The sequence below is a fragment of the Triticum urartu genome, chromosome 6A, assembly GCF_056163025.1.
Source record: "Triticum urartu cultivar PI428250 chromosome 6A, HENAU_Tu73, whole genome shotgun sequence".
NCBI lineage: Eukaryota > Viridiplantae > Streptophyta > Magnoliopsida > Poales > Poaceae > Triticum > Triticum urartu.
In genome coordinates this window covers 555,215,415-555,227,567 of record NC_141878.1, presented here as the reverse complement: position 1 = coordinate 555,227,567, position 12,153 = coordinate 555,215,415, and the positions used below count along the sequence as shown (strand labels likewise).

General features: G+C 43.2%; 1 protein-coding gene across 2 annotated transcripts; it reads right to left on the bottom strand.

Moving 5' to 3' along the window:
* Positions 1–858: 858 nt before the first annotated feature.
* Positions 859–5,666, bottom strand: LOC147966284 (very-long-chain (3R)-3-hydroxyacyl-CoA dehydratase PASTICCINO 2B-like). Of its 2 annotated transcripts, none has more exons than XM_087527191.1 (10): positions 5,593–5,666; positions 5,187–5,298; positions 4,005–4,023; positions 3,882–3,923; positions 2,220–2,266; positions 1,711–1,764; positions 1,398–1,468; positions 1,210–1,291; positions 1,016–1,112; positions 859–929 (listed from the first exon to the last, which is right to left on the bottom strand). In XM_087527191.1, exons 1-10 carry the CDS (start codon positions 5,664–5,666, stop codon positions 859–861), a joined length of 669 nt encoding a protein of 222 aa, XP_087383317.1. The 2 variants fall into 2 exon arrangements, with proteins under 2 accessions (XP_087383317.1, XP_087383318.1); XM_087527192.1 differs by having other exon boundaries at positions 2,220–2,272; positions 3,888–3,923.
* Positions 5,667–12,153: the final 6,487 nt, after the last annotated feature.

Below are 12,153 nucleotides of genomic sequence, written 5' to 3'. Positions count from 1 at the left end.
TTGTACTAAACCTACTACTTGTCGCTGGTTTAGTATAAAGTTATACTAACTTCATACTAAATCAGTGACACATGATATGAATTGGAGGGAATAATAACTAAATATATTTACACTTGCTAGAATAGTCACACCACATACTGAAAACTAGGCAAACTTTAGGTATCTATTTCTAACAGATCTTCATGTACCCATATCAGAGGAGATAACAAATGGCAGAACACCATTAATGCATCATGAGAAGAGCTTTATTATGATATTCCTCATTCTATGAACTTCAACTTTCATTGCCAAATGCTCCTTACGAGAGACAAACTAAACATCAAATGGAAAAGCCTTGGCATAAAACCCTGAATGATGACCTCAGCCTGCACCGCCAAGATCACACCGAAACTCGGATGCATCTGCCTCTGTGCTACCAGTTTGGCATCCATAAGATCGGCATCACTCCCGGTGTCCTTTAGTGACGTGCAGAACCCTAACACAACCAACATACTCAATTTCTCGATTTGGAGTTTTGGACTGAAGCTATCATCCTCGTTGTATGGAAAATTTTGGCGGCTAGGAATGCAAAAAGTTTCAGGGATATCAATGAGCATGTCACAATCATCGTTAAAACTATAGTTAGTGACATGACGCTCTCGGCTTATCAGCTTAAAGAAGCCGATTGAGTAATGGTACTTAGGTGGGGAACACCCACCACCCCAACTTTATTGATCCAGACATGGTAGCAAACATGGGAACAATGTCACACAAATAGTAGATATACTCTAGTGGGAAGTATCATGTGGTTGGAAGCACACTGCTCGCACATTAAGAAGTCAGACTTTGACATATACTCTAGAAAGCTTGTGAGCCGTATTATGCGGCTTTTGCCTTTGATAAGACCACCTTCCTCCTAACGAGCATATAATGGAACAAGTGTGGAAATCCTGCAATCATCCAGATGAAACGAAGAGGTGTCTTATCAAATCCTACATATGTATACCTTTGGTCAATAATTGTAAAGAAAGTGTACCTGGAAAATAGATACCCATTAGAAGAACAGATGCATAGTGGTAGTTGAAGGAGAAATTCCATTTATTGGGCATTTGAAGGCAGTATTTATTGGAGGCCTGCCAGTAGTCACCCACAATATATAGAACTGTTAAGAAAAACACCCATTGAAGTGACTCACATGGAGCTCTTCATGTATTCGGTTATTTGGATTACCTTCATGTAAGGCAGTGTGACGTATATGAGGCCAACTTCACTTAACATACCAATAGGATAGAGTATGAGGAACATGTTGTACCTGCAAACAATCGGTACAAAAACAATGAAGCTAGCCGCTTTTAACGTAAATATACTAAAATAGTAATACATCTAAGATGTGAGATTTCTTTAGATCCAATACCAACCTAAGCCATAATAGCCAGAAATGAGCAAATCCAAATGTCTCCTTCATACCATAGTAAGGATATCTGATGACCTGCAAATCAATAGCAATTTTACCATAAGATTATGATCAAATAAAGAGAATTTCAAAATCTTGGATTGATTAGGTTCACATAAGAAACGTCGTAACTGCGGGTCTTAAATTAGTGATCTTCAAGCGTTATTCTCACATGAAGAACCAAGCGTCGCTTTTCAGTGTCTTATGTTGATTCTGCTTTCTAAATTGATCATGTTTCACTTGACTAATTTAAAAATATTTGTGGAAAAAACATATACCTCAGCGATGGACCATGCTAGGATCAAGGAAGTAACAAGAATATGAGGGCGTGTCTGAAAGAAAAGTGTACTTAATGATCGGGAAATATTGTTGAGAAACCAAATAATCATTAGCTCATATTCCCATTAATTGTAAGTGTAGAATATCTGTGTGTTAAATATTTCTAGGTTCGACCATAGTAAGGAAATTACCAGCATCAACAACATTACTTGATACTACTTCACAAAACATAAATATGCTTACAGAGGCTCCACTTTTGAATTTATAACGCAATTCTTGCCATTGTTTTATTCTTTATGAAAAGTATTACCATGGACTATTTGATGATCAGAAATAAAATGTGATGCGTGTCTACTTTTAAGAGTTGCAATAAAAGTTTGCATCTAAAATTTATCATTTACCAAATGCTTTTAAATCAAGAGCTTGTTTTGTACATCACAAAGGGGAAATGATGTTTTTCTATCTATAGCTCCAGACTTGCTTAGTGATGCGTTATTCAAATTGATACCTCGGGAAAGCTCCACAAGACACCCCATGTAACAAACATCCTTCCAATAAGTTTGAAAGGATCGATATGGTTGACTAGAGGGGGGGGGGGTGAATAGGCAACTACCAATTTTTAGCTTTTCTTTACCAAATTAAACTTTGCATCAAAGTAGGTTGTCTAGATGTGCAACTAGGTGAGCAACCTATATGATGCAATAACAACAAGCATACAAGCAAGCAAGGGTAGTAACAATAAAGAGCTTGCACAAGTAAAGGTAAGAGATAACCAAGAGTGGAACCGGTGGAGACGAGGATGTGTTACCGAAGTTCCTTCCTTTTGAGGGGAAGTACGTCTCTGTTGGAACGGTGTGGAGGCACAATGCTCCCCAAGAAACCACTAGGGCCACCGTATTCTTCTCACGCCCTCACACAATGCGAGATGCCGTGATTCCACTATTGGTGCCCTTGAAGGCGGCGACCGAACCTTTACAAACAAGGTTGGGGCTCTCTCCACAACTTAATTGGAGGCTCCCAACAAAAACCACGAAGCTTCACCATAATGGAATATGGCTCCGAGGTGACCTCAACTGTCTAGGGTGCTCAAACACCCAAGAGTAACAAAATCCACACAAGAAAGTATGGGGGAAGCAAATATCCTTTGGTGGAAGTGTAGATCTAGGTCTCCTCCTTCAATCCCTAGCAAATCAACAAGTTTGAGTGGCTAGAGAGAGAGATCGGGCAAGAGAGTTTGAAGGGCATTAATGGTGGAGTGAGAGAGGTCAAAGGTGGGAGTGGTAGGTGGGAGAAGCTCCCTTAAATAGTCACCCACATTTCCAACCGTTACTGCGCGTTTTTGTACTGCAGCGGTACAACCGGTCCTCGTCCCGGTACAACCGGGACTCATGGTGTAACTGCAGAACCCTACCAAGCGGTACAACCGGACAGGCGGGCGGTAGTACCGGCTAAGAGAAACAACCGGACTAACCGCCTGGCTACCGCACAATCACCGCATCGAAACAGGAGCGTGACCGGTACTTGGGCGGTGCCTGGCCGGAACAACCGCATGGCCTTGAGCTCTTGGGCGGCTAAGTTCTGAGCGGAAGAACCGCTCGGACCACCGGTGGTACCGGTCATCGTGGGACGACCGGACCAACCGGGCCACTACCGCCCAAGAACCGCATCAAACCAGAAGCGAGAGCGGTACTTGAGCGGTGCATGGACGGAACCACCGCCCCAGCTGTTGCAGAGCATGGTGGCGGTACCACCGCCCGGAGGCAGCGGTACAACCGCTCGAGCAAAGCTGGTGAGCGTCAAGACTCAGCGGTACAACCGCTCCAGAGAGCGGTACAACCGCTGGGCAGGAACAGTGAGCAGGAAAGTGGGGAAAAGGCAAGGAAAACTCTCTCTCTCACACACACCTGAGGAAGGAAAAGAGAGGGTGAGAAAAGTGTACGTGAACTGATTCCCCCAGAGCTTCCTAATGAGGATTCCCTCTTGATAGTACGGGTACTCTACGACCAAAGAAAATAAAAGCGTAGAGGACACGTCTTCGATCTTTTCCTTCGAGAGGCAATAGCAATCCGATGTAAGCCTAAGCATCGAGAACCTGAAACATATAGCACACGATTAGACCACAAAGGGTTCTCATCATCATCCAAAACATAAAGTAGGGAAATGCCCTTTCAAAGTTGTAGAATTGTTGCGGAGACAGGAGACTTCACAAGCCCTTTCATGAATTCAGTATTCAAAAGAGTGATTAAGAAGGAACATGATACTGTATAACTAGAACATAATGAAGAATCCTTACCTACAAGTGAATGGACAATCTATGTTAAAAGCAACGCCGTCACCATGCAACACCAAAATGGTTAGCAACTCACATTCATCATGTTCAAAGAATAAAAACCTATAAATTTGAAGTAAACGATACCATTAAGAGTTTAACACAAATTTCACCCATGGAAGAAAAGTGCCACAAGAATCATCAAAGTACTTTTTAACATTCTGGTTAGCATGCGTCCCATGTTGTCATCCAAAACTCAAGGCAGACCTCTGAGTTGGAGTTTGTACCCTTCTTTGGGCAATTAAGAATTGTTGGAATGATTGCATGTTTAACAGATCATCTATACCAATTTTTTTGGCAGGTTATCTTCAAAGCTACCACGTCGATTCATACATGGTCATTACTCATTACTTCTGTGTGTGAATGCTCAGGGGCATATGGCCTTTTGGTGCAACTGTATAGAGACGGTTGCACGATGATTATTCAACCAATTTGATTGGCGTGCTAGTAATAGAATATTTCTCTGAGTCATTTAACCCCATTATCGATCGGCTGTGGTCTTGTTATTTATTTCTATTTTTATCTTTACTGTTATCATGCGTCTTATTTATGTTGAATAGTTTTTTAATAAAATGTTTGTGTGCATCACGATGATGCGGAGATGGGGGTTATCCCCCCTTTTTAAAAACTGTTCATGTTTTTTATTTATACCATGTTTTGAGAATCACAAAAAAGTAGCTTTTGAGAATCACAGGCCCATGGAGATTTTTTCCACGAGCGGGCGAAGGCTAAAACAACGAGAGGCACATGCGATTTGTATGGCATATAATTTTCTAAGCCTGCAACAGGCCCACATGTCAGTATACTCACCCAAAAAAATGAAGAAACATTCTGCACCGGCGAGGGTAGTGCATGATTGATGTACCATCTACCCTGTCGGTTCACACGACCAGTCTCCTAGTAAAATGACAAATAAGAGAAATACACACCGACAAGAGGACATTACCAACACTAAGTTGCCCAAGCTATCTGAGATAGGAGTATATATGAAAGTGTGACTATAGTGGGCGCATCGAAGCGTACCGTACCATCTAGTTTAAACTTAATTTGTTGAACAAATCATGCACCTATGCAAATAATTATTACTTTACGAAGATAAAAGGTAAGAACCATAGTGCGCAACTGACATGAAGAAGAATACCAGACCTCCATTAAAGCGGCAGTCCGCGTGACCAGTAGCGGCTGCTCGATAGCGGTGTAGATAGCCTCAGGCTTCCTCACCAACAATGCTAATGTTGCATGGCACAACACCTGTGCCCTGCATGATCGGAATTTAAGTGCTCAATCAAACAAAGTAACAAATGACCTCTTTTTCATCCGTCAAGGCATAGCTTTGGTCTTGTATGACTTTGTTTTCTACCGATGTGATTCTTTATGTGCATATGTTAATGTTGACTGCGTGTAGCCTAATTATGTAGAGATCGGGTGTGTTTATTGTGTTTTTATATATCTCCTCATAATGCTTAATTTTGAGTTGATAAACTTCATCCTCTACCAAAAAACAAACGGCCAGATCTGTCTAGAACTTAAAAACAATGGCTGGAACACTGACCATCCGAAGAACGCAGCCCAATTATAGACAGAGAGGTAGAGCCGGCGCACCACTGGTCCGACATTACCCTCCATTGCAAAGCTACCTGGAAGAAGCAAAGATATTGGGTGTGCACTAAGGCCCCGAATAACTTACCCTATAGGTGCACACACATTGGATGCAATTAAATATTACCACTATCTTTGGTTGTGCCTTTCTCGGAATAGTATTGGGATTGGAATGTTAGCACCGCTCAACCTGATTTAGCTTTAAGTTGAGGACATCACTACAGGAGTTTGGTACAGATGGTTGGGGAGTGTTAGGGGGAGTGATTGCTGCTGCAACCACCCTGCCATACCATACACGTGATCAGAAAATATCATCACAACAGCAAAAGTGAGTGATGGTGCATATGTCGATACAATAACTTACTTTTTCCTTTTGTTCTTCGCATGTATACGTGCAAACCATGTCGTAAGTAGCTGGTCCTTACACGAGTTTGATTGAGAGAAAGCTGGTTATCATGTACTCTTACGATCTTGTATTTATTTACAGAGAGAGTACTCTTGAAAAGGAAATGTGTGTAAACAGCGTACAAAACTGAACTGAAACATCTTAATAGCATGTCCTGATGACACGGGAGTTTGGGAGTGACTTCTTCCTCCCTTAGGCTGCTCATAGTGGGGAGTAACTTAGACTAGTGTCATGCATAGACACTAGTCTTTGTTACTACCTTCATAGTGCAAAATAGCATACAAGTAGTATCATAGATGATTGCATTTATTACATTATAGACTCATTTTGTTTTGGTTTGCGTTATGTTACAGTAACATATTATGTTACTCCAAACACATCTCTCCTCATTAACTAGATGCCATATAAGCAAACTTGTCTTGGAATGCGCTATGTTACTTGCTAAGTTACTCCCACTATGACCAGCCTTATCAAAGCCCGCCGCTGCCCTAGCCCTATGTCTGCCCGCCAACCTCTTCCTTTTCTTATTTTTGCCGCTACTTTGAGATTAGGGTCAGACAAAACCTCGACACCGGCCGATGAAGGCGGCGCTGGGGAAGTGTCTGCTCCGTTTGCCTTAAATGAGGAGATGTGATTTACGGGTTGCGGCAAGAGAAGGTGGGTATAGCTGCGCACTAGTGTTGATATCTTTCCGAGCTTGGCTGGTCGCCACTGAATGGGAGGTCCCAGACTATACATAAGGTCGGTCCTGCATTTGTGGCCGCGATCCCTACAACAGGTTTGTGGGCAATAGTGGCGATTCATCTTCGATGATCATTTGCGTCCCCACAAGGCGGTCCTCCGCTCTGGCACGCATATGGCATCGTCAATAGCCGCTCTAGTTGGCTAGAGCTGCCCCATTTGTCGTGATAGCGGCCAAACGACGATTTTCACCGATGGGTCAGAGGGTCTTGGACCTTTAGATTTGGCAACAACGGTGTTCCTCCTTGGTATGTTTGTCGGCCGATTCTATCGCCATAGTCGAAGACGACGAAACAAGAGTTGGTCACGGTGGTGTCGTCATCTGCAGATCTACCACACCGATTGTCACTCGCCAGGATGATGCGGGACTGCCGGCGCATCCCATCTTGGGATGGGATCGGTGACTTCCCTTCCTTGTCAATCTTTGTTATGTGTGTGATGACGACCTTCACCATTTGGAGCCTTTGGTGGCGACTGAATCTTGTTGTGTTTTTGTGGCTTCTCACGTCAAAAAACGTCCATGATGACTGAATCTTGTTGTGTTTGCGTGGCTTCTCACGTCAAAACCATTCACACACATAGCTGTTGGGATTGCAAAAAGTAGTGGCGACAATGCATGATGACTTTGATTTGGTGGTGCTTCTCGAGTACCCAGTCTTATTTCCCGGTGTGAAAACCCTAAATCTGTCAACACACCGCATGCAACATCCTACTCTCCATGGAGGAGCCTGAGTCGGAGGAAACAACCCTCCTGGTGGTAATAGGTGGTCCAAGCGGTCGCTACTACTGGACACGATCATCCCCAACGAGCACGACTAGTGCACTATTGTACGAGCACCGGCCCCGGATCCATGGATCCCGGCGTCCTCCGACAAGCCACATGATGTCACGACCGGGGATATGTGTCCACCATGACTACACGTAAAACCAGGCCCTATGGAGATGGCTGTCGCGGTGGCAGCAGGTGTTCATAGCAGCCGCCGCGTCGTCTAATGGGGTGGAGAGATAAGCCATCCATTTCTTTCGAAACCATCTCATGATATATCACTTCTGCGTATTTGCTTTTAATGTAGTTTGAATGTGGCTCGTTATCTATCCTATTTCTGATCATCCCTCTATCACCTACTCCCTCCATTCACAAATATGATGTTTTGAATATGTCAGTATGGACTACAAACGGATTGAAATGAGTGATCAAACAAACTAAAATGTATCTACATACATCCGGTTCACAAAAAAGTTAGAATATCTTATATTTGTGAGCCAAGGGAGTACTTTTTAATCCTCCTAATTTTATGCATGGGCGTGTGCCCATCACTATATTTGTTAAAATAATTTATTAAACAAACAGACCAATAATCTTATCAGAAAACCACATTAGTATATAACATCTTTGAGAGAAACACCCAAACACAACCAAGGATATACAAATAACATTACAAGGTAAGAAAAGATTGAGTACAATATTTTCTGTGGTGTACAGGTACAAATGGAGATGATAAATTATAACAGTGAAACTTTGCCTTCGCTTGTATTTATTTTAGAAATCAAAGCGGGTAGAAAAAAAGATCCTTTTGTTAGCCCATTTCAAGTGTCTCTGAACTGCTTATTGTTGTGACCTGCCATCCATGTACTTGGGGACTTACTCACTTCCGGTGGCAACATCAATCTCAACATAGTGGATACTAGGGATCAATCCCTAACAAATTGACACGATTACATAAGAAATCTCATCCATCTCCATCACCGTTCAGCAAGGCTACAGAGGAATTACTCACTCCCGGTGATGAGTATCATGAAATTGTTGATGGAGAATAAATTCATCAATTTCAAGTTGAAATATTGACATCATCATGATCCTCAATCTCTTAGTCAGGGCGATGATCCAAGTTCTCCGATAAGAGGCTAAGGTTGTCGTGGAATCCCCCGTCAAAGTACTCCCTCCGATCCTAATTAGTCTGCGTATAACTTTTTTCGTTTTTCCCCTCAATACTCTGCGCGTTCCAGTGATTCAGCGAGAGTTTCCAATCGTGCCCCTGCTTTCCGCTTCACATGCAACGGTTCATAATTACTCGCATGCAGAGTGATAGGTTCAGTGCACGCATGCAAGGAATAAAATAAGGAGACGGTTGAGAAGGCCCAATCGGTTGCATGCGCGTTAATAGCGGCCAGCTTCTGATCTGTACAGGCGCATGGGCAAAACAGTCAAGGAAAAAACCAGCGAGCCTCTTCTTGGTATGCGGGCCTGGCCTTATGCGCAAACTAAAGAAAAAGGGAGGGAGTATCATGTAGAAGGCATGTACTGCAAAGTATTGGTACATGGGATCATTTATCCTATATCGGTGTACGTGCCCCCTGTGTGCACTAGCTATCGATGCACAAATTATCTATATCGTGTATATGAAGGTACACAAAGTGGATTTTGTAAGTTCAGGTGTGACACAAGGATCTCATCAACAGAACTGGCAAGAAATTAGAAGTTGGGAACACACAATGTAACTAGGTTTAGGACCCCGAGGTTACTAACATCCCACCGTCTTGCTTTTCTGGATCTCTAACTATCTCAATGTAAGATATATTACATGTGTTTGTGGTGGCTAACAAGAGCTAAACCCTAGTGTTCTTAAATCTTGCAAGCAATCTAGGATTCTCGGTGCAATGTCGATGTACATAGCTTCAAACTACATGATGGTGTTGTTGTTAATATCAACATTATCTTTATGTTGGGCCTTCTAGTCCTTTGTATAGGCGTCCCTTATTGTGGGATCCAAGTAGTAGAAACCAGGTCGACATCCAGCCATCGTATGACAAGGAATTGTCTTCCTTATTCTCGATGAACCTAGAGTCCTAGACTCGTGTGATCTTTCATATGCGCCCTGGTTCCACATATCAAACACCTCTAGATAGAAGATTCTAGAATGCCTTCTGTCTTATACACGCATGCATTTTGTGGTCTTCTTTTGTCTTGTATGTACACACATACTTATACATAACTAGCAAAAGGGCCCGTGCGTTGCAACGGATACAAAATTATTTATGACTCAAAATACTTTTTGTAAGTACAAAAACAATAAGCTACCTCGGGCAGCGGCATGCCAAGTGGCGTATGGGAGGATCGATGTTTTTTTTCCTACTTATCGATGGTATGGTGAGCAATTTCTTTTAACTTCAGGGACTGTTTCAATCACTATTGAGAAAAGGCATCCCTCCCTTTAATAGAAGAATGTTACTGGAAAGAATTACCTGACGTATCCATTTGCGTGGAGAGCTGTGGTACCAAGGATCCGGTTACTGGGCCGAAGATTGTCTGAATAGATCGTTATGTACCAATACACAATAATCGCCATTAACTCCAATATCTTTTAATTCGTTGGATCTCTCTTTACTTCAGATTTCTTATACTTGGTTTATATCTTTCCACTTCCAATAGTACCAGAATATAATCCTAGTCCATACAATTTTGAAAAGCGGAAGAAATATCACAATTTTGAGGATATAGACATATATATAGTGACCATAATTTACCATGCTACATAAAAGCTAAATTTAAGCCTGGAACTGAGCATATCGATCATGGTGCAACTTCTGCAATGTGGCCTTTATCCTGTCCCTGCCCACCAGAATCTAGTCATTTACATGGTTTATAACAAACTCAGCAAATAAAAGAAGTTCATAACAAACTCAGGAAAACTGAGCTATGAACTAATTAATGGAAGCTTACACGGTTTCCAAGTGAAATTTGTGTGGACACAATTTTTTTCCTTGGTTTTTTTTTGTGTGGACTCCTTTTTTTTTCTTTTTTGCAGGAGACTCCTTTGTTGACCTAAAGAAGAATAAAAAAATTAGAATGAAATTAAACAGACTGCTTTCTTGGAAGGATTTGGGTGAAACCATTGCTAAGTTGATGAAAAAAAATTAACTGAGAAAAAATAAATTAAGGGGTCGGTTTGTCAGGAGTTTATAGATGGAGTCGTTGAACTTTTTTCATTGATGTCCAGAAATACAAAATAAACTACAGAAAAATTAAAGAAAAGAGACAAAGGAACTGGAGTTCTCCTGTATAATACATGAATTTGATATAGATATAGCTATTAGCACAGTCACACACGTACCACGGTACCTGGGTGCTTCCTCGTACTGCAAGACTGGAGAAGGTAGAGACAGCATCGCCATCATAGATGAACGGCAAGGAGAGCAGCCGCCGCTGCTCTGGCGAGATGACGGCCGCCATGTAGATGGCCTGCGGTCTCTGCGGAATGCCGCCGAGCATATTAGCAACTTAGCACGTGCACGCACGTACATGAGCCACATACAAAACTGCACACGGTTATGATGGACACGTACAAAAGAAACCGAGAAGCCAGTATAATCGGCGCCAAGGAAGATGACGCGGTGTGGATGGCTCGGCTACATGGGGAGTTCATTGTGCTGTCGCGTGATTGTTCTGCCGGTGGCTGGGCACATCCGCACATGCCTGCAAGCTGGGAATCAAGGCGGGGTGGTTTCGTTGTGGAGATAGCCTACGGCGATGGCATGGCCTAGTGATCTGGGCGGTGGGCTTCCCCGATCGCGCCCCTTCGCCGACGCGGAAAGCTCCTTGTCATTGGCGACCATGGCTGGTCCTCTCCGACTTCTACCACCTGGATCTCCAACCCGAGCTCCATCGTTCCCCGGCGTGGCGCCATCGTGCTCCGTAACAAACATGCTGGCTCCCTTCGCGGGCTTTAGTCCCGGCGGCAGGCCGACTTGGTTCATGGTGCCTGCCATGCATGGTCTTCGTCCGCAACGCGCGGGCGAGCGAAGGTAGGCAGCGGCCGCCATGGCATTTGCGTGTCGAGCTCGTGGCGTCGGGGAAGAGAGGCGACGGAGGAGATCGGAACGGTGGCGTGCGTTTGGTGGCGGGTTGGGCTGCAGATTGAACGCGGGGGTCGGTGGCCGGTCGCTCGAGTCGTCCACGATGGCGCTTGGTGCGTGGCTCATGGAACGCGTGGAGGGAGTGCTTATGACTGTGCGTGGGACAGCGGGTCCGGCGAGAGGCGCAATTTAGCTGGATTTCATGTCGAGCCTTTCATCTTCTAACAACTACTCCCTCCGTTCTTAAATATTTGTCTTTTTAGAGATTTCAAATGGCTACCACACACGGATATATATAGACATATTTTAATGTGTAGATTCACTCATTTTGCTCCGTATATAGTCACTTGTTGAAATCTCTAGAAAGACAAATATTTACGAACGGAGGGAGTAGTAAACATGTACGTGCAACACACGTCTCGACTATGAAACATAAATATTTCTATCATAACATGAATAACTCTTTTGGGAATTCAAATTTGATGCAAAGTGCGTGGAATTCCTAATTCCGAG

Bases quoted from the DNA above. Each gene is read 5' to 3' on its own strand.
- LOC147966284 (XM_087527191.1), bottom strand. From the start codon at position 5,666: ATGGAGGGTAATGTCGGACCAGTGGTGCGCCGGCTCTACCTCTCTGTC. The intron at 1,765-2,219 runs GTATCAATTTGA...CTTTTCTTTCAG, and splicing joins TCTTGTGGAGCTTTCCCGAG to ACACGCCCTCATATTCTTGT. The intron at 1,469-1,710 runs GTATATGTTTTT...ATTGATTTGCAG, and splicing joins TAGCATGGTCCATCGCTGAG to GTCATCAGATATCCTTACTA.